At 43.7% G+C, this 23,076-nt stretch overlaps 1 protein-coding gene across 28 annotated transcripts in view; it reads right to left on the minus strand.

Moving 5' to 3' along the window:
- Positions 1-12,288: 12,288 nt before the first annotated feature.
- The window catches only part of HUWE1 (HECT, UBA and WWE domain containing E3 ubiquitin protein ligase 1), a 161,381-nt gene continuing 150,593 nt past the window's right edge, over positions 12,289-23,076 (minus strand). For 23 of the 28 annotated variants that reach the window (XM_074323887.2, XM_019718916.3, XM_088795035.1 and 20 more), the window contains 14 exons: positions 22,277-22,409; positions 21,808-22,010; positions 21,088-21,215; positions 19,661-19,757; positions 18,614-18,769; positions 17,959-18,204; positions 17,626-17,743; positions 16,835-16,975; positions 15,562-15,849; positions 15,331-15,436; positions 14,673-14,790; positions 14,186-14,367; positions 13,507-13,697; positions 12,289-12,908 (listed from right to left, as the gene is read on the minus strand). In XM_074323887.2, the coding sequence (XP_074179988.1) occupies positions 12,806-12,908; positions 13,507-13,697; positions 14,186-14,367; positions 14,673-14,790; positions 15,331-15,436; positions 15,562-15,849; positions 16,835-16,975; positions 17,626-17,743; positions 17,959-18,204; positions 18,614-18,769; positions 19,661-19,757; positions 21,088-21,215; positions 21,808-22,010; positions 22,277-22,409 (2,210 nt within the window). In that variant the 3' untranslated portion in view covers positions 12,289-12,805. The remainder of the gene's footprint in view (positions 12,909-13,506; positions 13,698-14,185; positions 14,368-14,672; positions 14,791-15,330; positions 15,437-15,561; positions 15,850-16,834; positions 16,976-17,625; positions 17,744-17,958; positions 18,205-18,613; positions 18,770-19,660; positions 19,758-21,087; positions 21,216-21,807; positions 22,011-22,276; positions 22,410-23,076) is intronic. The other 5 variants (XM_088795037.1, XM_088795036.1, XM_088795033.1 and 2 more) reach the window with 1 other exon arrangement.

Here is a 23,076-nt window from a genome sequence, read left to right on the forward strand (position 1 = left end):
AGAAGAATTCAAAGCATCACAACACTGGCTGGATGGCTTCCTTCAGCGCTATGAACTGTCTGTAAGATCGGCAACACTGTTCAAGCTGGAAGATACTGAAGTTATTAAACATGCACTTGCATCCAAGTCCTTTTTGATGGCATTGACTTTTCTAAATACCAACTCTCCAACATGATTGCTATGGATGAAACTGCAGTGTTTATGGGCCAAGGATCTCAAACGACAATCGATCAGAGGGGTGCCTCATCAATCTACATTCCCTCCACTGGTTACTAAAGTGCACTTGTTACCTGTATTTTGGCAATTCGTCTGGATGGAAAGAAAGCCCCACCTCTAGGACGTCATCAAAATAGCGGCGAGAAGTGAGCCTCTGTAAATCTCCCCTGGAATTTACAACTAATCGAACAACAATAACTCCAGAAAGGACTCCCTGCACAGCAGACAGGCAAGACGAAGAGGCCCACTACTGAATTCACCTAAAGGTGGGCAAATCGCGTGAGAAGAGGAGGAGGGAAGGGAGAAGTGCGGAGACGGAGACGCGTGGGCGCAGGACACAGACCTAGCTCAGTTCTCTGAGCTCACTGCATCCTGGAACTACCGCAGCTGCGGGAGAGGGAAGAACTCAGACAGCTAGGGCTCCCATTATGGCCCACAGGGCTGAGGGGACAGCATATAACACGGGTGAACCCAACGCTCATGGCAGAGACCTCGGAGAAAAGACTGAGGGAAGAAGGCTGAAAGTGGTGGTTTAAGCCCTCACTGCCGAGCAGAGAATGGAAGCCTTGGGCACTGAGACTAGCTGCCCCCTCCCTACCCTCCCAGAGCTCGCCCCGCCCTCACCTGCCCAGTGCTAGAAGTGAAACAGTAGCAGTGTCAGATCAAAAGAACAGAATATTTGCTCTTCTGAGAACTGTGCAACGCAGACACAGATTCATAGCCCAACTAGTTCTGACAGAAGGGAGGGAGCTGCGGAAGCAGGACCGGCTGTGGTGGTGGTCGCCACCATTGCTCTGGGCCACCTCTCACAACTCACCGCGCCCCTGGCCCCACCTATCTGGGCGGATCCCTGCAGGAGTAAACAGAACTGTTGAAACACACAGGCTCTGAATCTGGTGCAGGAAGAGCTTTGGAACTTCAAAACTTCTCTGCATACCCACACAAACACTGCGCCCTGTGACCCAGGCGAACTATTAACAGAGGAGAAGCCCGTCTCCCAGGGAATCCCCCCATTGGGTGAGAATCTGGAATAGTGCAGAGAAAACATAGACTACAGTGTGAGAGAGAAAAAAGGCTGCAGTCGGAAAGAAAACATCCTACCGACAAGTACTGGAAAACAAAAGAAAGACCTCTTCCTATCAACCTGTTGCAGAAGCCACGCCTGTAGATGTCTAGGAAGAGAAATAATAAATCAGTAATTGCCATGAATAATCAAGGCAACAAGACAGCTCAAAAAGAAAGTGAAAAGTCTCCAGAAAAGGAACTTAAAGATATGGAATATGTGACTTAAATGACAAAGAATTCAAGATTGCAGTTCTGAAAAAACTCAACGAGATGCAAGAAAACACAGAAAGGCAGCTTAATGAACTCAGAAACACAATCAAAGAACAACAGGAGCATTTTATGAAAGAGATTGAAATTTTAAAACAGAACCAAATAGAATTTCTGGAGATTAAGAACTCAATAGAAGAAATTAAGAATGAAACAGTCCGCTTAGGTAGTAGAGTTGACCAGATGGAGGAAATAATCAGTGACATCGAAGATAGAAATCTGGAAATGACACGAATGGAAGAAGAAAGAGACTTGAGACTTAAAAGAAATGAAAGAACTCTACAAGAACTTTCTGACTCCATCAGAAAGAGCAATATAAGAATAATGGGCATACCAGAAGGAGAAGAAAGAGAGAAGGGAACAGAGAATATATTCCAAAAAGAGTCGATGAGAACTTCCCAAACTTGTGGAAAGAACTGGATCCTCGAATCCAAGAAGCAAATAAAACACCTAATTACCTCAATTCCAACAGGCCTTCTCCAAGGCACATTGTATTGAAGCTGTCTAAAATCAACGACAAAGAAAGAATCCTCAAGGCAGCCAGGGAAAGGAAGAGAGTAACCTACCAAGGAAAGCCCATTAGATTATCATCATATTTTTCAGCAGAAACCCTACAAGCAAGGAGGGAGTGGAACCAAATATTCAACGTATTGAAAGAGAGAAATTATGAGCCAAGAATAATATATCCAGCAAAGATATCCGTTAGAAATGAAGGAGGAATAAAGACCTTTCGAGACATACAGAAGCTGAGGGAATTTTCTAATACATGACCTGCAATACAAGAAATAATAAAGGAGGCTAGTCGACCACCATCAACAGGGACAATTTGTGGCAACCAAAACATAAAAAGGGGGGGAGTAAAGGCCTGAACCGGAATATGGGAATGGAGAAAGTAAGCGTGCTGAAGAAAATGGAATACTCTAAATATCAAACTTTCTTTTACTTAAACTTAATTGTAACCACTCAAAAAAAAAAAAATCCAGAACTGAAATATGTACTGTAATAAAAGAAACAGAGGGAAACACCATAGAATACCACCACACAGAAATAATAGACAACAACAAAAAGGCAAAGGAACCGTGGAGACACAGTCTTACCAGAAAACTAAAGACAGAATGATAGGAAATCATCACATATCGATAATCACCCTGCATGTAAATTGACTGAACTCACCGATAAAAAGGCACAGAGTAGCAGATTGGATCAAAAAACTAAACCCAACCAGATGTGTCTCCAAGAGACACATCTCAGCTACAAGGACAAGCATAGACTCAAAGTGAAAGGGTGGAAATTGACACTCTAAGCAAATGGTATCCAGAGAAAATTAGGTCTAGCCATACTGATATCAGATGAAACAGACTTCAGGGTGAAAAAGTTAACAAGAGACAAAGATGGGCATTTCATAATGGTAAAGGGGAATATACAACAAGGAGACATAACAGTCATCAATATTTATGCCCCCAATCAGGGAGCACTGAAATATATCAAGCAACTACTAACAGAACTAAAGGGAGAAATTGACCAAAATACAATTATACTAGGGGAATTAAATACATCATTGACAGCTATGGATAGATCATCCAAACAGAAAATAAATAATGAAATAGCAGCCATAAATGACACATTAGATGAAATGGACATAATTGACATTTATAGAGCACTTCATCCTAAAACATCAGACTATACATTTTTTTCTAGTGTACATGGAACATTCTCAAGGATAGACCATACATTGGGACATAAAATCAGTCTCAGCAAATTTAAGAAGATTGAAATCATACCAAGCATATTCTCTGATCACAATGCTGAGAAATTGGATATCAACCGCAAAAAGAAAGCCGGAAAAAACACAGATACATGGAGATTAAACAACATACTTTTAAAGAACGACTGGGTCAAAGAAGAAATTAGAGGAGAGATCAAAAGATACATAGAAACAAATGAAAATGAAAATACATCCTACCAAAATTTTGGGGATGCAGCGAAAGCAGTTTTAAGAAGGCAATTTATAGCATTACAGGCCTATCTCAAGAAACAAGAAAAATCCCTAATAAATAACCTCATGTTACACTTTAAAGAACTAGAAAAAGAAGAACAAATGAAATCCAACGTCCGCAGAAGAAAGGAAATAACAAAAATCAGAGCAGAACTAAGTGAAATAGAGAACAAAAAGACAATATAAAAAATTAAGGTGACAAACAGCTGGTTCTTTGAAAAGATTAACAAAATTAGCAAACCCTTGGCTAGACTCACTAAATGAAAAGAGAGAAGACACTAATTAACAAAATCAGAAATGAAAAAGGGGAAGTTATCACAGACACCACAGAAATACAAAGGATCATCCAAGAATACTATGAAGGACTATATGCTACCAAATTCAATAACCTAGAAGAAATGGACAAGTTCTTAGAAACATGTAGCCTTCCTAGGCTGAACCATGAAGAATTCGAAAATCTAAACAACCCAATTGAAAAATGGGCTGACGACCTGCAGAGACATTTCTCCAAAGAGGACATACAAATGGCAAATAGACATATGAAAAAATGCTCAACGTCACTAATCATCAGAGAAATGCAAATAAAAACCACAATGAGATATCACCTCTCCCCAGTCAGAATGGCTATCATCAACAAGACAAATAGTAACAAGTGTTGGAGAGGCTGTGGAGAAAAAGGAACCCTCATACACTGTTGGTGGGAATGCAAACTGGTACAGCCATTATGGAAGGCAGTGTGGAGGTTCCTCAAAACTATTATGAATAGAATTACCATATGACCCAGCAATCCCTCTCCTGGGTATCCACCCAAGAAATCTGACAACATTTATAGATAAAGACACGTGTGCTCCAATGTTCATTGCAGCTTTGTTTACGGTGGCCAAGACATGGAAACAACCAAAATGTCCTTCGATAGATGAATGGATAAAGAAGTTGTGGTATATATACACAATGGAATTCCATTTGGCAGTAAGAAAAGATGATATAGGAACATTTGTGACAACATGGACGGATCTTGAGAGTATGATGCTAAGTGAAATAAGTCAGACAGAAAAAGCAGAGAACCATATGATTTCACTGATATGTGGTATATAAACCAAAAACAACAACAAAAAAACAAGACAAACAAATGAGAAACAGAAACTCATAGACATAGACAATAGTTTAGTGGTTACCAGAGGGTTAGGGGGGTTGGGGGTGGGAGATGAGGGTAAGGGGATTCAAATATATGGTGATGGAAGGAGAACTGACTCTGGGTGGTGAACACACAGTGGGATTTATAGATGATGTAATACAGAATTGTACACCTGAAATCTATGTAATTTTACTAACAATTGTCACCCCAATAAATAAAAGAAAAAGAAACCCTACCTCTAATCATCACTAAGGGTAAGAAAGATAAGGTTGAACATGTTTCAGGCATTTATGTTATTGAAACCGAAAAAGCCTTGTGCACACAAACAGGTATAAGGAAGTGGGTTGATTTAATGCTGCCACTTGTTTTGCGAGGTAGCCAAAGGGGTCTGCTGGTCTGGGATTCAGCCAGCACTCACCGCACTAAAGACATGGAGAACTTCCTTGCAGAGAGAAGAATAGATCACATAATGATTACCACAGGAATGACTGCCTATCTTCAGACTCTTGATATTGCAATAAACAAGCCATTCAAGGACCATTTGTGCATGGAAATCAATGACTACATTGAAAATAAAATGGAGAGTAATCAGCGTGGAAACTTTGTGAAGCTTAGCCTGCAAGAGGTCGTGACTTGGGTGAAGAATTCCTGGGATAAAATCACTGACAGCTGTGTTGCCAATGCACTACAAGCAGGCTACATGGACAAGAAGTGCTCATTTAAGGAGAGCTCTATTGCTGGACATGAGAGATTGGGGCCAGTGGTTCTACAGGAAATGGAATCGCAAGAAATTCAAGCCGGAATTCGGGGTTTGGAGAGTTATGATGATGTTCCAGAAGATGACATGACTGTATTTGAATAAATGTAGATTTTTGTATATGAATAAATAAATGTATATTGTTGTACATGAATAAATGTAGATTGTTGTATGTGAAAAAAGGAAGACATCCCCTGAAAATAAGTTCTAATGCATCTTTTGGAGCAAAAATTAATATAAGACCTGGTCTTATTTTCGGGGAAATGCGGTTGCTCAAATGTCAGTTCCTCGGAGAGGCCTTCCTTGGACCACCCCAGCTAAAGTAGGCTCCCCTCTCAATTCTCTCTTTACTTTGCTTTATTTTTCTTCAGAGAAGAAAATGTCATTTACTCTGACATATTTGCTTATTGCCTGCGTTCTGCATTAGAATGTTAGCTTCATGATGGCAGGAATTTACGCCTGGCACACAGTAGGTGCTGAATAAATGTTGAATGAATGAGTGAACAAAGCAGGAGAACATAAGTGATAGGGAGTGGTGGGGACTGTGGGACCTCGAGAAGACATGCCCACTGCAAATCATTCACAGTAAAACACACATACACACACACACACCATGTTGTGTCTGCAAGCCAAAAAGTTTAGGCTGCTACTTTCTGTCTGAATTTGTGACTATTAGAAAGCATTAACAGAAGTAGAGGATACATACCATTTGGCACCTTACTATGTATGTTTGAAGGTTCTTCCTCGTGTCTGCCCATGCAGCCAAAGGCCAGGAGCAAGAACTTGCCCCCGAGTCCAGCTGTTTGGCAGTGAGGGACAGCCCACAACATGGGGTACTGCGGGCGGATCTGGGCTTGTGTTAGGTGATTTGGGGATGGTTTAAGGAAGTGATGTTCTGAATACTATCCAGAAGTGGGGGTAATTTTGTGACTGGGTATGCTAATGCATCTTCTCTGTAGAGATAACAGACTAGAGAGATGCTAAAGCTGTAATTGGCTAAAAAAAAAAAAAAAAGCAGGAGCCCCTCATATTAATAAGGATGGGGGTGTTTGGTTAATTTTTGTGGTTTGGACAATGTTTACATTTTGTCTGTGTTCAGACATGATTAGGGAGTCATTTTAATTTTGGCTTAATCACGATCAGAGTGGCTTTGTCTGATGTTGATATTCTGTGAAATATTTATGTTCAACAAGAGAACACCAAGGTCTAACTGTGAATGCCAGGCCAGTTCCCAGAAGTCAGGGAGTGCTTTTGTCAGTAGATATTACAAAATTACCCATCAGAAAGGTGGTAATCAATTTCTCAGCAGCGTCTAACAGTGCCTGTTTCTTTGCATAATCTCCCACCCATGTTAACACACACGTGTACATATTTGTTTGGTAAGTGGTTTTCACTGAGTTTTTAATGGGATGGATCTTGATTATTATAGAGGTAATAATTATCACAGAAGCATTTTTATATGCTTATTGCTCATTTATATTTCTTCTTTTGTGAATTGCCTTTTCATATCCTTGTATGTTTTTCTGTTGGGAAGTTTGTCTCTCAGTGATTTGTAATTTAAAAAATATATATATATATTTTAATATATATATATATATATATATATATATATATATATATATATATATATATATATATAAATAAAATTAAGGATTACCTGTTAGAGATGTATTTTTTCCTAGATTGTCATTGCTTTTTTTTTTTTTTAATTTTATTTTATTAAATTTATTGGGGTGACAATTGTTAGTAAAATTACATAGATTTCAGGTGTACAATTCTGTATTACATCATCTATAAATCCCACTGTGTGTTCATCACCCAGAGTCAGTTCTCCTTCCATCACCATATATTCGATCCCCCTTACCCTCATCTCCCACCCCCCACTCCCCACCCCCCTTACCCTCTGGCAACCACCAAACCATTGTATGTGTCTATGAGTTTCTGATTCTCATTTGTTTGTCTTGTTCTTTTGTTGCTTTTGAATTCTACCAAACCTTCAAAGAGGATCTAATACCAATCCTGCACAAACTCTTCCAAAAAATTGAAGAAGAGACAGCACTCCCTAACTCATTTTATGAGGCCAACATTACCCTGATACCAAAACCTGGTAAGGACAACACAAAAAAAGAAAACTACAGACCAATATCTCTGATGAATACCGATGCAAAAATCCTAAATAAAATTCTAGCAAATCGAATACAACAATGCATTAAAAAGATTATTCATCACGACCAAGTGGGGTTCATCCCCGGGGCACAAGGATGGTTCAACATACGCAAATCCATCAATGTGATACATCACATAAACAAAATAAAATAAAGGGCAAAAATCATATGATTATATCAATTGATGCAGAAAAAGCATTTGACAAGATACAATATCCATTTATGATTAAAACACTTAATAAAATGAGTATAGAAGGAAAATACCTTAACATAATAAAGGCCATATATGACAAGCCCTCTGCTAATCTCATAATTAATGGAGAAAACCTGAAGCCCTTTGCTCTACGTTCAGGAACACGACAGGGCTGTCCCCTATCACCTCTGCTTTTCAACATAGTGTTGGAAGTCCTTGCCAGAGCAATCAGGCAAGAGAAAGAAATAAAAGGCATCCAAATTGGGAATGAAGAAGTTAAATTATTATTCTTTGCAGATGACATGATGCTATATATAGGAAACCCTAAAGACTCCACCAATAAGCTATTAGAAACAATCAACAAATACAGTAAAGTTGCTGGCTACAAAATCAACGCACAAAAGTCCATTGCCTTCCTATATACTAACAACGAAATCTCAGAAAAAGAAATACAAAAAATAATTCCGTTTGCAATTGCAGCAAAAAGAATAAAATGCCTAGGAATAAACTTAACCAAGGATGTGAAAGACCTATATGCTGAAAACTATAAGACATTTTTGAAAGAAATTGAAGAAGACACAAAGAAATGGAAGGACATTCCATGCTCATGGATTGGAAGAGTCAACATAGTTAAAATGGCCATATTACCCAAAGCAATATACAGATTCAATGCAATCCCCATCAAAATCCCAATGGCATATTTTAAATAGAACAAAAAAGTCATTGCTTTTTAATTCCGTTCATGTTGTTGCCAACATTTTAGTAGTCAAATATATCAGTCTTTTCCATTATAATGTCTTTTGTTGTTTTCAGCCTGAGATTTTCTATATCCCAATTATTTGCCCTTTTTATTTTGTGCTTAAAAAATAAGTTCACGTTTTTCACGCTTGAATCTTCCATTTTGAATTTACTTAGAAGTGCAGAACAAACTATGTTTTTTCCCCTCCCAATACTTAGGCCTTACTATTGACAAAGCTATTTCTTCCCCAATCGGCTCTTGCCGCTTCCTTTGCTCTTTACGGTAGACCACAGCACACCAAATATTCATGGCTGAGGCCATTCTGTTAGATATGTCCATTTCAGTTCCCACCTTGCTTATTTAGCATGTCAGTTTGTTCCCGTCTCAAGGCCAGCTATACTGGTATTTTTATGCAAAAGAACACAGGAAGTGTCATTTGCCTCTTAAAAGCTTCTCCTGAGTTGTGCAGTTTTCTTCTTCACATGGGTCCCAAACACTGCTTCTTAAGGTTATTCTCAGGTATTTTGTTACTGTTGTGAAGGGAATCCACTGTTAGGTTTTCTAACTCGTTAGTGCTTGTATTTGAGAAAATGTTTAACCCGTTTTCTACTCCTGCCTATTAAATCTCTTTGTGTACCTGTTGCTCCCTGCACTTTCCTAATACCTGCTTTCTTCTCTTCAGTGAATTTCTGGGAAGCAGACTTCTCGGGTGTTGTCAGTACATGGTAAGTGCTCATTAAAATATTTTGTTTACAATGGGTAGTAATTGTTTCCCCAGACAAGACAGATATGCATCTTAAGTATAGCCATTCATCTGTTTATCGGGTTTGTTTGCATCTGTGGTCCAGCGTAAGTATTAACAGCACCATTTTTATTCTTAAATTTGTCCAACTGTGGATGATAGATTACATGGCTACCCTAATTATATGGGGACTAATAAGGAGATAACTAACCTGTGGTAATCGACATACAGATCAGTGGAGGGAATTATTAGGGGACAAAAAGAGACATGTTTTACCTTATCATGCAAGCAGCTATTAAATTAGCCTTCATGTATAATTAGGCCTGTTATTGACTTCCTGCTACCTACCTCAAATGCATTGTGAAATTTAAGTCTATCTTAAAAATTATGATTTCAGGTGTATAAGTTATACAAAGCATTATAGTATGAAGTGTAAGGAACAGCCATATACCCAGCACCACCCAGCTAACAGAAAACATCACCAATGTACTTGAAGCCCTCTGTATAATTACCTCTTCTCAGCCGCATCCCTGTGTCCCTCATAGCTTATCTGAACATTGTGCACTTGGTTATACTCATGCATGGGTTTTCACACTCTTCATACATACAAGGTCTAACAATTAAGTTCACAAACGTCGCAATGATGTTGCTAACCTTTTTTTGATATCAGAGGGATTATTATGAATTTGTACCAAATGGACAAAACAGTTAAGCAAGTTTACTATTTGAAGTGCTGAAAAGGCTGTGTGCAAGTTAGACGACCTGAACTTTTCGCCAACAATTCATGGCTCTCACATCACAACGCACCAGCTCACACAGCACTGTCTGTGAGGGAGTTTTTAGCCAGTAAACAAATAACTATTGGAACAGCCTTCGTACTCACCTGATCTGGCCCCCAATGACTTCTTTACCTGAAGATAAAATGTTGAAAGCAAGACATTTTGATGACGTTCAGGACATCAAGGGTGACAGCTCTGATGGCCATTCCAGAAAAAGAGTTCCAAAATTGCTGTGAAGGGTGGACTAGGCGCTGGCGTCGGTGCATAGCTTTCCCAAGGGGAGTACTTCAAAGGTGACCTTAGTGATACTCAGCAATGATGTATGTAGCACTTGTTCTAGGATGAGTTCGTGAACTTAATTGTCTGTATGGATGTGGTTTTTCATGCTCTTGGTACATACCTATGTAGTATTATTTGTAACCTTTAAACAGGTCTTGTACTTTTTGCTTATCATTGAGATTGTGCATGTTGATATATGCAATGGATACATTTTACTGCTGTATAGGATTCCGTTCTATGAATTTATTACAACTTATACTTGTTGGACAATAAATGTTTATGAGTTATTTTGCTCATTATAACCAGGCCTCTTGCTGGACTGTTTTAAATTCTAATAACTTGATTCTCTTGATTTAGTAGCCAACAGTTCTAATTGTTTCCTAATTTACTGAAATGGTTAGAACTGGCAGAATAGTGCTAATGGCGATAATTGGCCATTTTCTGCTCCCAGTGTGGTGTTGGCTGTTGGTCTGAAGCTAACTTATCAACAGTGTCTTTACCTTTACAAGTTACCAGGAATAGTTGTTAGCAAGTGCCTTCCATCTATGGAAAAGACTTTTCACATTGGATATTGAAGTGGGAAGTTATTACACCACACGTATAACCCAAAGGCAAATCATACTTGGTCACATTAGGTTTTTGTAGTATGCTAATGAATTAGATTTGCTTTGATTTCCTTCAGGCTTATTCCACCTGTACTCCCAGCTTCCACATCCAAATCCCAACTCTTCAAATTTAAATGATCTGTCAGAGCTTTATTCTACTTTGATTATTCAAAGCAGTTCTAAGCTCATTGATTGATTCTACTGTATTTCTCTTTATTCATTTTAAAGCCCTGCTGGACTCCCAGCCTCATCTCAGGCAACCAACCTTTGCTCAAGTCCCACCATTATCACATAACTGGACTCCTGCTGCCTTGACCTAGATTACCCGCCCCTCCTTAATCTTAACTCCTACACAGCTTTACAATTCAACCCAAGTGCTGCAGACAAGGGAGTCTTCCCTGACCTTCCTGGCTAAATCAGGTACTTTTCTGCTCTGGGCACCCAGACACCCCCTTCCTACATGGGTCGCAGAACTGATCAGTCTCTTCCCCTTAACTAGAAGCTCAATAGCAGGGACAGGGCTGATTCATCTGTCAGTCATCAGCAGGGCTAGGCACAGAAAAGTTTGATTTTGAAAAAAAAGGAGAAAATATCCAACAGCCATTTGCATCGGGGATCAGGTTAAGGACACACCACTGCTTTCCCAGATCCACACTTTGGGACATGGTCCAGGGGAAAATCTTTAAGAAGCAGAGCCTGAGGATGAGAAAAACCACACAAAGCAAGCACTTGGGGTTCTTTTTCTAACTAAACTTTTATTCTTTGGAAGCTGGAACCATCAAAGTCCTTAGATCAGCTTTAAATGCTGGATGGAGTAAAAACCACAAGACTGTTGGGTGACAGGTGAACAGATTGGCAGACAGGCGACGAAACAAAAACAAAATGCTGGTTAGACTTGCTCTTCTGGAGAGCCTGTCAAATTATTTGCGTATTAAAATTTGTTAGAATTAAACTAAAACATCAATAAATGAAATCAAAATTTTAAGTGGGTCCCGTATTCGAGACTGTTGTAAAGGCTCACCAAATAGAATGGTGGGTTGGGTTGAGTGCATTCTCAGGACATTTCTCACAACCTACTTACTACTGGTTTTTTTCCCTGGAGCAAGGTGGTACTTTGCCCTTGGCTGCCATCTCTAACACCATCACAGCCCCCAAGTGCAGACAGATCCCATTCCAAAAAAACAGCCTCCCCCAGTTCCTGGTGGCTGCTCATCTCTCCTGACTTCGGGAAACCAACTTTGAAGGAGGAGGATGCACCAGTGGTGGTGGCAGAGATGGTTTTCTGGAGAATACATTTGGATCTTTTCGCCAGCCATCTAGAAGTTTGAAAAAAAACTCCATTGTGGAAAGTGAGTTATGAAGAGTGCTCTTTATTTGAAACCTCCACAACACAGACTCCAACCTTGTCTCGCATTGAATCATTAGCTGTGCACATCAACACATTCCAAGCACAAATTAAGAAATGCAAACAGAACAAAAAAATATATATATATATAATTTTTTCCCCTATCCAAAGGTTTCAAGTCTCAATGCAGCAAATCCTTCTGAACACAGACTCTTTGAGGAGCACACTGTTCAAACAGTTGGGACAAACAGGTCCCTGCAAAGGCTACTGCCTTTTTAACACATGGGGTGGGGATCATGGACGGCATGGAACGGGGGAGGTGAGAAAGGGAGAGGAGAAAGAATGAGCAGGAAAGGGGGAATGGGTATACGCTGGAGAAGATGGGGCAGCTGGGACACAAACATGGTGAGTTGGTAGATTTCATTTATTGGTTTTTGACATTTTCTTTCTGGTTTGTTTTAATTTCCCCCTTCCCAGGTCCACCAAAGATAGAAAAACCTCACAGCAGAGGGTGGGGCCTTATTAGGCCAGCCCAAAGCCTTCAGAGCACTCCTGGATGGCCAATAGTAGCATGTGGCGGAGCTTCTCAAAGCTCTCATAGGCAGGCAGGTCCAGCTGATTAAAACTAGGGAAAGAAGAAAAATCAGTTTGTAATAAAAAATGGTAACCAAATCCCTGCGTTCCCCCCGTGCCCACCTTGGCTTCTCCCCAAGGGAACCTCCTCCTCTCTTCTTACGGATCCGTCTTATCCTTGCCTGGACTGTCCTCCTCTCATCCAGTCCCAATACCAGCCACCAGGCACCTAACGTGTAGATCTGACTCTGTCACTTCTTAAACACCATGGCCTCGCCTACGGGCTAACATGCAACCTCCAAGGAGGCATTCAAGGTCCCTGGTGATCCGACCCCCGCTGAAAAAGCTTCCACTGCTTTTTAGCTTTACGACCCCTGCAACTCCTTGCTCCAGCCACGCCGAGTCCTAGAACACACGTGGCCTCACGTGGCAGTGTTCATCTGCAATGTCTTCCAAGCCCCACTGTGAGTCTGGGCCAGCTTCTCACCTCAGACATCAGCTTTTGCACAAAACCACCAAATTTTGAGCTATGCCAAGGCCTGGGTAGCCGGGGCCAGATCTGGGTTATCGACCTTGGGCAGGGGCCTAGAAGTGGCATATATGCAAGCTCAATCTGAATGATGAAAAAGAGAACAAATCCTTCATCTTACCATGTGTGAGCTGAAGGCAGGCGATCTGTGGACCTGTCATCTCGATGAATCTGAAACTTCTGAATGCCATTCATGCCTTCGAGGGCGGCAAAGCCTTGCAGGGGCACCTTGGAGGTACCTGTGACAAACTGGAGGAACTTGGCACGGTCAGCTTGGTCGAAAGAACGCAATGCTCTCCAGAACCACTGGATCTGCAGGAAGGGACAGAAGAAGCTAAGGTTAGGTAGAGAGCTACTGAAAAGAGGGAGGAAGGGGATTTGGAATCTTAGGGCAAGTCCCTTCGGTGAGATGGGATTAAGTTCATTCATAAGATGAGCAAGAACATCACCTGAAAACACGCCCTGAAAGAATAGTTATATACACCGTGTTTCCCCGAAAATAAGACCTAGCCAGACCATGAGCGAACTCTAATGCGTCTTTTGGAGCAAAAATTAATATAAGACCCGGTCTGTCTTATTTTACTATAATATAAGACCGGGTCTTATATTAATTTTTGCTCCAAAAGACGCATTAGAGTTCGCTCATGGTCTGGCTAGGTCTTATTTTCGGGGAAACATGGTAGGTAAGTGGTCACCCACAACCTGCTTCCCTTAAGAGTACTGGTTTATTTATACAAACGATTCGTACAAACTAGCACTGCTGAGGGATACGGGCTTGGGCGATGCCAGCAGCAGCTTACCTGAATAGAGTTGGACTGGTACTTGTGGTATTCAGTGTTGGATTTCAAATCATCAATGTCGATTGTGGGCAGTCCTGATATGAGCAGCTCTAACTCCTGCTCAGTGAAGATAGAAATGAGGCGCTTTGGAATGATCTCATAGAAGCCTTCTAAGAAAGCTGCCAGCTGTTTGCGGATGGCTCCTGGGGAGAGAACCAACAAGCCATGTGGCATCTGAAGTTGCACAATTGTTAGAGGTTAGATTCCCAATCTGGCTTTTGCTGCTATTAGGATGCTGATGGATGGCCTGCCTCATCTGCCACTCTGTTTCTAGGCCCCCATATGAGGATGAATGAAGGGAAATATTTTTGGTTAAGTTTTTGGACTCATTTTGTACAAGGCATTTGTGGCTGGCATAGGGGAAGAGGAAACGATGTCTGTGAAATGAAGTGAGGCGTGACCTCTTCGCATATTGAGCAACAAGAAGTCTAAGGCACATTTCCCCTACCTGTCATTCTCATCTGGCACACCAGGTGTACATACTCCTTCTTGTTCTCCTCTGTTACCAAGATGTTGGCCCCATTGGGTTTGAGGTCACGAACTTCACAGACTCCAAACTCCTGGACCTAGAACACCCAAACACCAATCATATGCATCAGGCTTGGTCTAGGATGGGACTTGGACGTACACAGATACCTGGGAACACACCCTAAACTCTTCCACATCCTGGGCAGGGATATGAAGCAAGGTCATAAAAAAGTGACTTTTCTCATGAGCTCGTAACTCCCAAATAGGGAAAGCCCAAGGGGAAAAAGGAAAAGGGCATGGCTAACACATGTAACATAATACAATCTTTACAGAAAAGTTTGGGGGAAGAGTAACCTTCATTTTTTTTCATTTACCTCTATATTAATTTTTCTACAATGAACTATCTTTGGGAATGAAGAATAATGTACTGGAGCATGCACTGGGGCATTGTTTTTTACAAAAGGGAAACTAGGAAACAGCCTCGATTGTTTTACCAATTCCGGTAAATGGGGCATGGGACTTTTAAGTCGAGATGCTTCCTTCAAAACACGAGGTTATCCCATGCCGGGTCAAGGGCGATCTCGCAATGCGTTTCCTAGACTAGCTGGGATACATGCAGTCAGGATTTCCTGACCCACCTCAGTGCTGAAGGTGAGGTCATAGCCTAGAGTGGAGACATCGTTTTCCAGCAGATAGACCAGGCCCTGGTAGAAGTGGTAATCTTCGCTTTCCATGTCTGTATATCTAAAAAACACAATTAGACAGGGTCGTGGGTAGTGGCGGTGGACAGGGAACACAGGGGCGGGACAGAAGAAAAGGACCTGATTCCCATGACTGACGACAGCCTCAGGCCTGTGCCACAGCCTCACCTGACAGATTTGCCCAAGATGTGTTTGTAGAAAGACCGAGTAAAATAACACTCTAGGAGGCGGTTGTCATATACAGCTTTGGCCACAATGCGTCCAACAAACTTGAAGTAGCTGAGGTGGTTGGGGTTGCAGTGGGAAGATGGATTGATGGTGTAGGTGACCCGATCACCGGGTGAGGTACGGAACAAGGCATACATAGGGTTAAACATCTCCCGAGAGATGATCATATACCACTCCCGCAGGAGCCCTCCAGCATCCTGCCCTTCTTCTCCTTCAAACACTATATACCTGCACAAGAGAGCAGAAACAGATGTACAGAAAGCACAGGACAAATTCACTCAGTAATGGAGCGTGACCCGAGTGCGTGAGCGACTGAAGCAGTGGCTGGGGAGTGCAAGGACAGAGTGAACGCAGAATGCCAGGACAGCCCAGAGGGCTCTGGGACAAAAAAAGGCATCATCGATAGAAAAGATGTCCTGAAGTACCAGTAAAGGCTGACCAATATTCCAGAAAACCCCATCGGGAATGGTATAAAGGCCTAAATGAGGCCTCACTCAGGGGAAGCAGGGAAAGGAGGAATCAAGTGGTGTCTGAGAGCACTGAGCCTAGAGTCTAACGTCTGTAAGGATTGGGTGGTGTAGGAGCAGGGCTCAGTCCACCTCAGAAACCACTGACTTCCCGTGATTCCATGGATGGCAAGCCCATGCCACGAGGCAGAAGAGGAATCAAGTTCCTGAGTTTGGGAGCATTTAATCTGCTCCAATAGGTCTCTGGTCTCATGGATCCCATGACACTTGGCAATGCCAACTGCCAATCTCCTCTAGGTGGCTTCAGAATCACCAGTGAGCGATTACCAATTTGGTGGGGTTCCACTCATGCAAGTGTAGTCTCCCCCAACCCAAGGTACCATTTGCTCAGCAGGCTTCCCCCATTCCAAGTTTAACACCGGAAAAACACCCTGTCTGTGAAGCCATGAGGTGTATCTCTGTAAATGCCAAAGACTCTTCTTCTGTCTATCTGGAAATTGTTGGGTAGCTCAGCCCAAGGACCAGCCAGCCAGCCAGCAGAAGACCAGTCTTATGAGACCAGGCCAAGCAGATGGAAGGTAGTTCAGTGAGATGATCTAAGCCCGATTCCAACTGGGAATTCCTACTGGGGAGGGCAGCACCTTCCTAAGTTCCCCTGCACATCCGGGGCCTGAGCCAGCCTTCGCTACCTCGTAGGAAGAGCCTCCACCCTCCCATCCTGTCTGTTCTCTGCTCTGGGCACTTACAATCGATTCTTCATTTCTTCAGGGGATTTCCGGTGGAGCTCACGATACGAGTCTTCAAACACATGGTCACGGCGGACGTGTACAGCCATGTCTTCTTTCCGGAGACCCTCGTCCAAACGCTCCAGCTCTTGGCGAAAGTATCTTGGGAGGCAGGAAAGGAAGGAAAACAGGATTGAGGGTGGCAAATCGGTTTGTCTGATCAGGACGAAGACTCACAATGAGGCTTCCTCCATCCTCCAAACACTCTGATTCTGCTCCCCACCTGGGTCTCCCTGGGCAAGTGCCCAGTAGTTGGGAGAGAGAGTTTATTTACTATCACCTCTCAGTTTTCCCATCTCCACCAAGTAGGGGCCCACAGGGACTGTGACATGGAGTTTGTGCAACAAGCAGCCAAGCCCGTGCAGGTGCACAGGAAGGAGAAGGGAAGGAAGACAGGAGTGCTGGGCGGCCCCTGCTAGCTCTGCTCTAAGTGGACTATCGCTACCTGTACCTCCTGTATTACCCCAAAGGGTGGAACAGGACTTCAGAAATCATGTGGTTAAACAAAGGCTCGTATTTCTCTGATGAAGAACGCAGAGCGGGATGGAAAAGGCCAGCAAGTATTTAGGTACGACGACTGTGGCACAGATGAGTCACTTCTCTCCCGCCCAACACCCTTCCAAGGGCTGCCACCGAGGGAAACGTCTTTCCCTGGAAACACCGCCCCAGGAGGAACTCTGGCTCCTTTCTGAGAGGCGATACCATTTGGAGAGCTCCAGTCCCCTGTGCCCCCCAACATCCAGGGCACATACTTGCGCTTGACATCAAAGTCGAGGACACGAATGTAGTCCACCAGGACCGCAAAAGGCCCGTCAGCGAGGTGGGTGGTGGACTGGCGCAGGATCTGGTTTAACACAGTGCGGTGAGTCTCTGAGGGGAGAAAGGACAGCAAGAATCAGCATGTCATGGGTCAGACTGGACGGCAGCCATCCAGCCAACAATTCTCTCTTCCTTGTTTTAGGGGAAAAATGGTAGTGGCGTGTACAGACAGACAGACACACACATGTCAGCTAAGGATAAACGTATGCAATGATCCTGTAAAAACTAAAGCCTTGTACATTTGGGGGCCTGAGAGTTCCCCATACCTGCAAAGCGAAGAAACTTCTGCGTGTCAGGGGGCAGGCTTGAGGAGATGTGCATAGACGAGGGCTCCCGGGAGAAGAATGGGTCAAGGGAGGAAGGCGTCGCTGGGGTTAAGGGAGCCGGTGAGAGAGGTGGCGGCTCGTCCTTGATGTGCGCCAGCTGGCTCTCACGGGTGTCTCGGACAGGAGGCTTGCTCTCCCGCTCTGTGGCATGGACCAGAAAGAAGGCCTCGACGGCAGGCTGTAGCACTGGGGGTAGGAATGACAGTGAGGTGAATTTGACTAACTTCAACATAGGAACCTCCTTCTTCTTCATAACCAGATTACAGAGTACAATACAGAAGAACACATAATGAAAACTTGCAGGAAATATAATGGTAGCATAGAAAAATGAAGCCAAGAGGAGGTCAGAGCTTCCTTGAAGCCAAAGAAAACTGGGATAGGCAGTCAGTTGTATAAAGATTCCCCTGGTCTAAGAAGTGAAAGATACCAGCCATAAAAAGAGAAGGCAAATCTTTTTTCTGACACTGAAGTCAGAGAGAAAAAAACCTTCTCCTTTGAATCCTCATTACAGAGACAGAGAGGGCTGACATGGAAGGAAGAAAATGAATCTGGCAGATCAGTGGGTTGGGACCTGGGCCCTCGGGCCACTACTCACCTAGCACCGCATGCTGGTCATGGGATTCCTCTAGCTCCTTCAGACACTCCCCCAGCATGTCCCATAGTTCATCCAAGCTCAACTGCTCACTGAGCAGGGGCAACTCAGGAGGCCTCTCCTCCTTCTCCTTCTCCCCCTGTGGGGTTCCATCCGAGCCTACAGGGCACACAGGATAGTCAGACAGCCTTCAAGGATCTCCCTTCATTCAGATTTTTCCCAGACCAAATGCACGGGGCCATGTGGCAGATCAAGTAGACCGGGCCCACTGGCCACTGAGTGACACTGAATGACATCTGAAAGCAAGCTCCAGTCCTACACTGAACGGCATTTACACTTCAATTCAGTAAGATTAATACAATAACAAAATTGGTTTCTCAGTTGTACTAACCACATTTCAAGTGCAAGCTATTGAGCACCTGAAATGTGGCTACTGCAGAGAAGTTCTACTATAGGGCTGGTCCACTCACTGCCTCATCAACTCCCAGAGCACCTGTGGATTAGGAAGTGATTTAATGTAGTTCAAAAATGGGTGTCCTATGATAACTCTATCCCACAGGAATGTGTTAAAGGGATGCCAAAAAGCCTTCTATGTACAATTAACTTTGAGAAATGCTGCGAATAACAGCAGCCGCAGTGTGCCAGGTACTGCTCTAAGCACTGTATACTCTTAGCACTGTTAACTCATTTAATCCTAACTATGAATACCCCTATTTTAAAGGAGAAAATGGAAGCAAAGAGGTGAGCCTCAGGTCCCAGAGCTAGTAAACGGGGGGGGGGGGGGGGAAGATTCGAACACCTGCTGTCTCCACACATAGTTTCTTTACTACAGGAATCGCAATATGTGCTACGAATCTGCAACGAGGGAGAAGTGGTGATGGTTAGTGATCTTGGCTGGTAAATGCCTATTAACATTTGCAGAAACCAGTGTTTGCTCGAACAAATTGGAAAACACTGAGCTTATGTGTGTGGAGAACAGTGGCTCCAGCAGACATTCCGTGAAGACTGGCTCTCCCTTTTGCTAGGCTGAAAATGGGAAGCAGTACTGACCAATGGACTGAGTATCCTGAGCACTGGGAGATGGCTGGTCCACATCCATGGGTGACTCCTCCCTCCGGACAGATGACTCTGACTGGCTTGACTCCGACTGGATAAAAGGGAGACAAAGTCACATAAAGGGTGCAACTCTGCTTTCCTCAGGGACAGGCTAGAGGCTGGTCCTACCACTTCTCACACATCATAAGCTTGGAAAGAAGCTTTCCATATCTGGTCAGGAAATCATAGCTCTCCAGGACAAAAGAATGGCCTTCCCACCAACTTTGCTATCCCCCACCTTGAGCTAGCAAGTTTTTCCAAAGAGCTCCCTGGATGATGCCTGCATTGCCTCCACTCCACTCCAGACCTACGTGCAGTCATACACCAGCCTCTTGGGCACACACTTCAAGATTTCTTCTGGGGACAGTTTACATGTGCACACAAATATAAAGCTCAGATGGCGGTAGGGAGGTTTGCTCTGTTTCTGTTTGCTCATAAAAGAGGAAATAACAGAGATATCAGTGCAACTTTTGATGCGTGTGATTATTTAAAAAGCCAACATCTGTCCTATCAGGTGTGTGTGTGGGGAAAAGACTGGGTAGAAAAAATACTCCAGAACAATAGCTCTCTCTTTTTCCTTTCTACCCTCCTGGAGTCACGGCCCTCATATTCTAGGCTGTTCCCAGCATGCTCAATGAAACCCTACTGTATAACAGTAATTCTATACAAAGAAAAACCAGGCCTCAGGATACCTTTTATCCTGGATCTTGGGAAGGTGACTTTCATGTTGCAGGGACAGGAAAACAATGAGAGAGTGCCACAGCATACATACATGATGCCAGGCCTTTCCTGTAGTCACTCTGTGCTGGGATCCCAACAATGAGCTGGCTACCTAGGAACCTGAAGGTTTCCTCCTAAAAGTGCCTGAGTGCCTAGGTGCCAAGAGAGTACAGAGAACAGAGGCAGAGGCCAGGGTGGAGGACCAGCCATAGCCAGAAGAGGCTGCGTGGGATTTGTACCGAGTTTAGGGGACTTTCAAAAAGGCAGGATTCCTGAGATGCCTCTGATGTACCTGCATTGTTCCAAGAGACTGAAAAATCTTCATCCCACATCCCCTCAGAACCCAGACACTTAGCATTATGCAGTTTGCAAAAGCACCACTGTTGATGGGATAGCTAGGAGTCGGGTATGATAGCCAAGCTTTAAAAATCAAAATCACACCAAACCAACAAACCAATGAACAAACAGTAAAAAAAAAAAAAAAAAAGAAAAAACAAAACAAACACAAAAAAACCACCAACAGAAAGTAACCCTGTTGTCCAGAGCATTCATATAGCAAACTTAATGCAAAAGCATACAAGGTAAGCGCAGTGAAACCCCACTGATGTTGTGGTGGGGAGGGGGGAGACAAATGAATGAGGGGCCACAGGCATCATGCTAACCGTTGCTGCTTGTTGCTGTCTCCGCGCCCTTTGACCCTCACGTACCATTTGTATAATGGCATCAGCCTCAGCCTCCAGCTGCCGAACAGCTGCCTGGATGCTGCTAGCTGAGCCTAAACCGGAGGAACCTGGGAGAAAGAAAGAAGGAGGCAAGATATAAAACGTAAAAAGAGGGACTGATATTCTCTCTCCCATCTTCTGGGCCGCCACAGGGCATCTTGCTGAGGTCTTTGAGCTTTAGCTCAGGCAACTTCAGTGCTTATCATCAGGCACTAAGAGCTACCGTTACAGACAAGGGCAGGGGCCATGGTGCTAGGCAGACGGATGGTGGCAGGTGAGAGGGTTCTGTGGGACAGGAGGAGAGAGGAAGGATTTGGCAGGCCATGTCTGAGGCAACATGGCTGCAATGTTTTAGTCAAGAGTGATCAAGGAAGCAGAAAGGAGGCATACTCAGTGAGTTAATCTTGTTCAGCAAAAGATCCGCCCTCAATTTCCTTGCCAGATTTCCACTCCCCCTTAATTCCTACTTGCACTAATGAATTTCATATGCAGGTAGCTTGAGTGAGATACAGAATGCAGCCATCAACATTTTAAGAAAGGATCGTCACTTCCTTTTGGAAAGGTCAAACAGGAAGGAGACATGACATTAAGTCTTGCCCTCCAGGGACTGGGTTCTCCACCACCAACCCTGACCCTCAACTGGACACTCCAGTTCCATACCTAGCCTGCCTGTCTGCTTGGCTTTCTTGTTAGCTCGGCGTGTGTCGTCCCGGAGCTGGATGATGACCTGCAGTACCCTCAAGAAGAACTTCTGGGTAGATGTCTTGGATGTCAACATTGACATAGAAGGCAGCTGGAGCTCCCGGCCACCCAGAGGTCGCTTCTGAGATGCCACAATTACCACATTCTCAGCCATGTCAAACCTGGATAGTGTAGAGGTGGCTTGCGTATATTGACAGCACCAAAGCATAAGTACTCAGAGCAAGCAGGGCTTTCTGGTGTCAACCAGAGGACTGAGAAATCTCACAAGGAAATCTTACAAATAGGAAAAATAGGGTCGAGTGTGTACAGGACAGATAAGAAAATCTGCCCAGAGGGGGAAAAACCCACCACCAGGAAACCAGCAAGAGCCACCTTTCAGAATGTCCTCGATTCCAGTCCTACAGCCCTATGGGCAGCTACAACCCACCTGCTCTGCATTTTGCCTTTCAGCTTGGTGGTCTGTGGCTGCTCCTCAGGAAGGCCATCAGGAGAGAGGGTCTCACACTGGGCTCGCCGCTGCTGTTCCAGGTTATATTCCCGCAGCTCAGCCAGAAGGGTACCTGGGCAGGCAGAGGAGCCAGCAAGTGTTTTAGAGACTCCCCCAGAGACGCAGCTTAAAGACAAACCTATCCAAAAAGCCTGCTCAGACCATCCTCTTTGCTCAGCTACAGAGAACCTGGAGTGACTAGGTATTTTGCTTTGTTCATCTTGCTATGTGTGCCCCTGGATCAACCACTCAGGGACTCCCAATTTACCTGGCCTCAAGAATCTGTTGAATCTACACAAAATGCTGCTCAGTAAGGGGAAAAGTATGTTTTGGAATCTGTATCCTCTTGAAGTTCTGAGGTTTTTTTGTGGAGATTTTAGGCAAATTGCCTACCCATCTTAATAACGGGACTAATACTAGTATCACACGGCTGCTTTAAGAATTAGGAGGTAACTGTGTAGCCGAGTACCTAGGACATTGCCTGGCCTGCGGGTGCTGAATAAACAGTAGCAGTCAAGAAAGGTCAGAAGCCTCTTCCACAAAGAAGACCGTTACAATTCTCGGGCAGCACAGAATGCCCCGGGTCATACAGTCCAATCAACTCTTATCACCTTAGCTCCAGGGACACTTGTGAGGAGACAACTGAGCAGGTAGCTAAGACCTGGGGAGACCCGTGATTGGGATGGGGGTGGGAGAGAGCAGAGACTAGGCTGAGAGAAAATCTGGCTCCACTCTGATTC

Source organism: Rhinolophus sinicus, chromosome 18 (assembly GCF_057876585.1).
Source record: "Rhinolophus sinicus isolate RSI-liver-muscle chromosome 18, RSI-T2T, whole genome shotgun sequence".
Lineage (NCBI taxonomy): Eukaryota > Metazoa > Chordata > Mammalia > Chiroptera > Rhinolophidae > Rhinolophus > Rhinolophus sinicus.